Genomic DNA, 7473 nt, shown 5'->3' with positions numbered 1-7473 from the left:
CTCCCCGCGCTCCTTTTAGTTGATCAGAACCAATTCAATTCCGGCCTTGGGTCACTGTCTGTGTGGAGTTTGCACGTTCTCCCAGTGCCTGGGTGGGTTTCCCCCGGGTGCGGTTTCCTCCCACACTCCAGCGATATGCAGATTGGGTGGATTGGCCATGCTAAATTGCCCCTTAGTGTCCCAAGATGTGTAGGTTAGGGAAATTAGTGGGGTAAATACTTGGGGTTATGGGGAACAGGTGTGGGTGGGATTGCCCCTTAGTGTCATGGGAATTACGTGGGGTTACAAGGAAAGGGCCTGGGTGGGATTGTGGTCGGTGCAGACCTGATGGGCTCAATGACCTCCTTCTGCGCTGTAGGATTCTATGATTCTAACTTTCCCAAGTTCTGATGAAAAGTTAACTGAATATTCTAAAACTGAGAAACTCTGTTTCTCTCTCCACAGATGCTGCCAGACCTGCTGAGTTTTTCCAACATTTTCTCTTTTTATAACAATTTCTCTTTTTATAACAATTTACTTGAAGAGCAGTTTCCGCTTATGTTTAATTTTTTTAAGGAGGCTTAAGCGGTGATCTTATAGAGGTCTATAAAATAATGAGGGACATCGATCAGCTAGATAGTCAATATCTTTTCCCAAAGGTAGAGGAGTCTAAAACTAGAGGGCATAGGTTTAAGGTGAGAGGGGAGAGATACAAAAGGGAAAGAGGAATAAGATTTTCAGTGTCTGGAACAAGCTGCCAGAGATAGTAGTAGAGGTGGGTACAATTTTGTCTTTTAAAAAGCGTTTAGACAGTTACATGGGTAAGATGGGTATAGAGGGATATGGGCCAAATGCAGGCAATTGGGATTAGCTTAGTGGTTAAAAACTGGGTGGCATGGACAAGTTGGCCTGAAGGGCCTGTTTCCATGCTATAAACCTCTATGACTCTATGATGCCCTGATCTGAATATTGATTAAAAATTCGGCTAAAAAGTGGCGAAAAACCTATATATCTGAATAAATGGTTGTAACATGATGGATTATTCTGCCATTTGTCCTGAAATGCCTGTTTTATTCAATGAAAGTTTGTCCATTCTAAAAATGTCCTGTGACTTTTTTTTGACGGGAGTCCCAGCTGTAATAGCCTGTGCCTATCAGAGTGTGTCTGCTGTACCAGTGACTGTGATTCCCATTTTGTGTTTTTCCTAGCAAGGATTTTCTGAGGGCTTGTCCAGTGTCTTGGCAGTAAGCATGTCGAGCATTGTGTGTGAATATTCTGCCTTTCAGATTTTGGTAGTCGGTGAAGATGGCTCCTTCCTGGTTAAGTCTCCCAAGACTCACGTCTGCGAGCAATGCAGCGCAGCCTTCCGGACTAACTACCACCTCCAGAGGCACATCCTCATCCACACAGGTAGAACGCAAGGGCCATGGTGTGTACAGAGCTCACAGTAAGATAAAGAATGTGTGCACTTTCAGAAGAAAATACCACTGCAGCCAAACTCTTGTTACAGATGCCAGAAGATTATAAGGCCCTTGTTCTGTTTAATAAGAGCTCTTTTCTTTAAGATTTGTAAGGTCGTAAAATGTTTTTCTTTTGATCATGAAATGAGCGCATGTTTAAATTTTCTTGCACCCTCTTTTCTGCGATCCAATAAAGTCAACAAGGGTAGTAGTTCCGCAAGTACCTCATCCAATAGCCATCCTCCTTGTGTTAACCAGTGAATGTCACCAGATTATTTTTGCGTGGCAGACCCCGATCTGGTCTTTACCGGATATCAAGGGGTCCTTTGGCTGTGATTGGAATTAGAAAAGTGGCTAATGATCCTTTCACCCAAGGACACGGGGAAGGAGTTGTCGTGCTCCAACTGCTCTCCTTGCTGAAATTAGCAAACATGACACAAGTCTGGGAACCACATCTACGTGGTGTTCTTACCAGCTGATCCATCAATGGAGCTTTTTTATTGCATTCTTTAGAAAACAAGTGCGTATTCTCCAATGTCATAAATATCGTAACATATTTGAACTGAAGTTTTTGGAAGTGGCTACATAAGTCTCCTTGTGTAAGTTGTGCCTTGATACAGGTTTCTGTGATCTGGGCTCTCACTTACTCGCAGGTGTGATGGAAATTGTGTTGTGACTTTTACACTGCTGTAACCAGTACACTGACTTTTACTCTCTGATTTGTAGGTGTAGACGTTCTAAATTCAAATTTCAAATGCATTTCCAAAAAACAGAAAATAAGCAGATGACCATGCCTATTTTCTCCTCCCCTCTTCCGATCATGCTGCCTCTTGTTGGAAGCTCGGTTCCGCAGATGTCAGCCACCGTTCGGTCTTCTGGTGTAAGTGCAGACGGGGAAACTTTCCCATCCCGCCCACCACAGGAATCGCAGCGGGAGGGTGGGGGAGGGGGAAGTGGACCATGAAAAGGTCCATTGACATCGAGCGGGATTTTCCGGTTTTGATGTGAGCGCGGCCGGAAAATCCCACTTGTGTGTCAATAGACTGTTTGTTTGCTGGGGGAGGGAGTTTGCGATGGGTGGGAATACCACAACTGAGCCCTCATTTTCAGCATGTCTTACTGGGCTGTGATCAGGAGAGGGAATCCTGACAGTTCTGCTCTTGCCTCCCCCTGACTCTGAGCTTGGGAATGCCACAGCTCCTACAGCTAAGATCAGCCAGCTTCACACAGAGAGGGGGATTTGAACCTGGGACTTGCCAGCTCTGTCTGACCCAGTGATGCATTAAACAGAGAAGGTGCCAGTTGATCAGGTGGGCTGAATTGCCTTTTCCCGTTTCCATTTCTCTGGAACAGGTGCTGTTTTTCAATGAAACTCTGAATCAGTAAGTTCTTTTGAATGATATTCATGTGTGACGTCAAAATACTGAGCACAGTGATGCATTGTGTAAGTTACCTCTTGCTTCACGTTTAGATGGTTAGGTTTTCAGTCGCAGCTTTTGCTATCACATGATTTTATATCTATAATCTACTGGCATCAGATTCATTCCTTACTATATATAAGCAACATATAATAAATTGGAGCTAACTGTTTTTCTCACTCTGCAACATTGCAAAAATAAGCCCCAAACTAAATGCCGTTGTGAACAGGCAAAGAAAGGTCAGTGTGCCAAGTGATTTGTATGCTGGTTCTGTTGTAACAAGGGCTGACTGTAAACCGGATTCATTTTGAGCCTCTTGTTTCTTTGCAGTAACTTTGTGCCTGAATACTTCGTAGGGATGGATTAAGCTGTAACTAATTCCTTGCATTGATGCGTATTCTGCTTGATTGAGAAAGGTGCCAGTTTGTTTTTGCAAGAAATGGAAATACGAGGCACATGCAGGATAGTAAACTAACAGGTGCCAACGTCCTGTTGTTACTTATGATGCATATGCAGAGTTTTGTCATCAAATTGGTGTAATCTTTCAATAATATTGAACTACCTCGGGTAAAAATACATCATATATCAAACACAAGGTTTACCTGACCAATTCCTGGAATAGCGGGACTGACCTATGAAGAGAAACTGGATTGACTGGGCTTGTACTCACTGGAATTGAGAGGAGATCTCAAACAAATATATAAATCCTGATGGGACTGGACATGCTAGATGCAGGAAGAATGTTCCCGATGTTGGGGAAGTCCAGAACTAGGGGGTCACAGTCTAAGAATAAGGGGTAAGCTATTCAGGACTGAGAACATAGAACATAGAACAGTACAGCACAGAACAGGCCCTTCGGCCCACGATGTTGTGCCGACCTTCATCTGAAACCAAGATCAAGCTATCCCACTCCCTACCATCCTGGTGTGCTCCATGTGCCTATCCAATAACCGCTTAAATGTTCCTAAAGTGTCTGACTCCACTATCACTGCAGGCAGTCCATTCCACACCCCAACCACTCTCTGCGTGAAGAACCTACCTCTGATATCCTTCCTATATCTCCCACCATGAACCCTATAGTTATGCCCCCTCGTAATAGCTCCATCCACCCGAGGAAATAGTCTTTGAACGTTCACTCGATCTATCCCCTTCATCATTTTATAAACCTCTATTAAGTCTCCCCTCAATCTCCTCCGCTCCAGAGAGAACAGCCCCAGCTCCCTCAACCTTTCCTCATAAGACCGACACTCCAAACCAGGCAGCATCCTGGTAAATCTCCTCTGCACTCTTTCCAGCGCTTCCACATCCTTCTTATAGTGAGGTGACCAGAACTGCACGCAATATTCCAAATGCGGTCTCACCAAGGTCCTGTACAGTTGCAGCATAACCCCACGGCTCTTAAACTCCAACCCCCTGTTAATAAAAGCTAACACACTATATGCCTTCTTCACAGCTCTATCCACTTGAGTGGCAACCTTTAGAGATCTGTGGATATGGACCCCAAGATCTCTCTGTTCCTCCACAGTCTTCAGAACCCTACCTTTGACCCTGTAATCCACATTTAAATTAGTCCTACCAAAATGAATCACCTCACATTTGTCAGGGTTAAACTCCATTTGCCATTTTTCAGCCCAGCTTTGCATCCTATCTATGTCTCTTTGCAGCCTACAACACCCCTCCACCTCATCCACTACTCCACCAATCTTGGTGTCATCAGCAAATTTACTGATCCACCCTTCAGCCCCCTCCTCTAAGTCATTAATAAAAATCACAAAGAGCAGAGGACCAAGCACCGATCCCTGCGGCACTCCGCTAGCAACCTGCCTCCAGTCCGAAAATTTTCCATCCACCACCACCCTCTGTCTTCGATCAGACAGCCAGTTACCTATCCAATCGGCCAACTTTCCCTCTATCCCACACCTCCTTACTTTCATCATAAGCCGACCATGGGGGACCTTATCAAACGCCTTACTAAAATCCATGTATATGACATCAACCGCCCTACCTTCATCAACACACCTAGTTACCTCCTCAAAAAATTCTATCAAATTTGTGAGGCACGATTTGCCCTTCACAAATCCGTGCTGACTATCCCGGATTAATCTGCATCTTTCTAAATGGTCGTAAATCCCATCCCTAAGGACCTTTTCCATCAATTTACCAACCACCGAAGTCAGACTAACCGGTCTATAATTACCAGGGTCATTTCTATTCCCTTTCTTAAACAGAGGAACAACATTTGCCACTCTCCAGTCCTCTGGCACCATCCCCGTGGACAGCGAGGACCCAAAGATCAAAGCCAAAGGCTCTGCAATCTCATCCCTCGCCTCCCAAAGAATCCTAGGATACATTTCATCAGGCCCAGGGGACTTATCGACCTTCAGTTTATTCAAAACTGCCAATACATCCTCCCTCCGAACATCTATTTCCTCCAGCCTATTAGCCTGTAACACCTTCTCTTCCTGAAAAACATGGCCCCTCTCCTTGGTGAACACTGAAGAAAAGTATTCATTCATCACCTCGCCTATCTCTACTGATTCCATACACAAGTTCCCACCACTGTACTTGACCGGCCCTAACCTCACCCTGGTCATTCTTTTATTCCTCACATAAGCGTAAAAAGCCTTGGGGTTTTCCTTGATCCGACCCGCCAAGGACTTCTCATGTCCCCTCCTAGCTCTCCTCAGCCCCTTTTTCAGCTCGTTCCTTGCTAACTTGTAACCCTCAGTCGAGCCATCTGAACCTTGTTTCCTCATCCCTACATAAGCTTCCCTCTTCCTTTTCACAAGACATTCCACCTCTTTTGTGAACCACGGTTCCCTCACTCGGCCATTTCCTCCCTGCCTGACAGGGACATACCTATCAAGGACACCCAGTATTTGTTCCTGAGATGAGGAAGAATGTCTTCACTCGGAGAGTTGTGAACCTGTTGAATTCTCTACCACAGAAAGCTGTTGGGGCCAGTTCGTTAGATATGTTCAAGAGGGAGCTGGACGTGGCCCTTGCAGCTAAAGGGATCAAGGAGTCTGGAGAGAAAGCAGGAGTGGGATACTGAAAGTGCATGATCAACCATGATCATATTGAAAGGTGGTGCAGGCTCGAAGGGCTGAATGGCCTCCGCCTGCACCTATTTTCTATGTTTCCAAGACAGTATATGAAAATTAAAAAAGAAAAGATTAGAAGCCAATAGAGCCTTGGGCAGAAATGGAAATGATCAATGCTGAAGAGTTAAGAGTGAAGTTTGCCGGCAGCGCTACAAAGATTAAAGATGGTTCTCGCGAGGTGCCACTTCCACAACCTTTTGTAAAACACGCGACTTCATTTGTCCCTCTCTCAAACATTGAACATAACACAGTCTTCACCAAACCACAGTTCCAGTGCCATTTTAAACATCAGTGATTGTTGTTTGATTGTTCTCATGAGCAACACCACATCTACTGCTACTTGCCCTCAGGCCATTATGAATCAACCGTGTAGCAGAGCTGGGTGCTTTGTAAGCATTAATTTGATCCAGAAAGCAAAGGAGATGCCGCTAGTAACTGGTGAGTTTTTTTGGCTTTCAGCTAGGAAACTGCAACTTTCCCTTATTAAGTTAGTAACAAATTAAGTAATCAAATAAATAAGGTTAGATAGACATGGCAGGACAGATGGTGTGCCATAACTGAAACGTGCAAGTTGGAGGAGAGCGCTGCAATCGCAATAACCCTATCCATAGTCAATATCTGCAGCTTGAGGAATTTCAGCTCAGAATTGCTGCACTGGAGTTGAGCTGTGGACATTGTAGAGCATCAGGGAGAGAGGGAGTTACCTGGACACGGTTCCAGGAGGCAGTCATATCCATTCTGTTGAGCAGAACCTGACAGCTGGGCAGTGATCAGGGAGAGGAGGGTCTATGAATCAGACAGATATGGTTATACACAATGTAGTGATGGAGGAGCCTCAGCCCTAGACTTTGACCAACAGGAATGTGTGGATGAGAACAAGGACTTGCAGCAAGCGTGAACCAACTGGCCAAAGCGCCCTAATGCAGGAGGCCAGAAGTGAAGAGAATCATAATTAACGCAGTAATGACAGGCGGAAGTACAGTCAGAGGGAAAGATGTCGGGTGGGATTTTCGGGTTTCCCCAGCGGAGGGCATCGTGGCACAAGGAAACAGAAAATTCAGATTGTGGCACGGTGACGCAGTGGTTAACACTGCTGCCTCAGCGCCAGGGATCTGGGTTTGATTCCTGCCTTGGGTCACTGTCTGTGTGGAGTCTGCACATTCTCCTCGTGTCTGCGTGGGTTTCCTCCGGGTGCTCCGGTTTCCTCCCACAGTGCAAAGATGTGCTGGTTAGGTGGATTGGCCATGCTAAATTCTTCCTCAGTGTACCCGAACAGGCGCCGGAGTGTGGTGACTAGGGGATTTTCACAGTAACTTCATTGCAGTGTGAATGTAAGCCTATTAAATAAACTTTGAAAAGTCACTTTTTCACCAGTTTAAAAACAGGTTGCAGTGTTCCACTCTGGCCTTTCGTGGTGGGTCGGGTTGCCCGCTGCGCTATGTCGGGAAATGCATTTGTGTGCCTTTGCAACTCAAGAATCATCATTAAAAATCCACCTCTCCAGAATCGTCC

The 7473-nt window shown here is 45.4% G+C and overlaps 1 protein-coding gene across 1 annotated transcript in view; it reads left to right on the top strand.

Annotated features, from left to right (window-relative positions):
* Positions 1–1187: 1187 nt before the first annotated feature.
* LOC144481871 (zinc finger protein 148-like) overlaps positions 1188–7473 on the top strand; it is a gene marked incomplete at its 5' end in the record, with an annotated part of 85001 nt that continues 78715 nt past the window's right edge. Inside the window, one exon of the mRNA XM_078201016.1 lies at positions 1188–1389. Coding sequence (XP_078057142.1) covers positions 1188–1389 — 202 coding nt within the window. The remainder of the gene's footprint in view (positions 1390–7473) is intronic.

Source organism: Mustelus asterias, chromosome X (genome assembly GCF_964213995.1).
Source record: "Mustelus asterias chromosome X, sMusAst1.hap1.1, whole genome shotgun sequence".
In the NCBI taxonomy this organism is placed as follows: Eukaryota; Metazoa; Chordata; class Chondrichthyes; order Carcharhiniformes; family Triakidae; genus Mustelus; species Mustelus asterias.
Note: the sequence above shows the minus strand (reverse complement) of the source record. Positions and strands in the feature narration are given on the sequence as shown.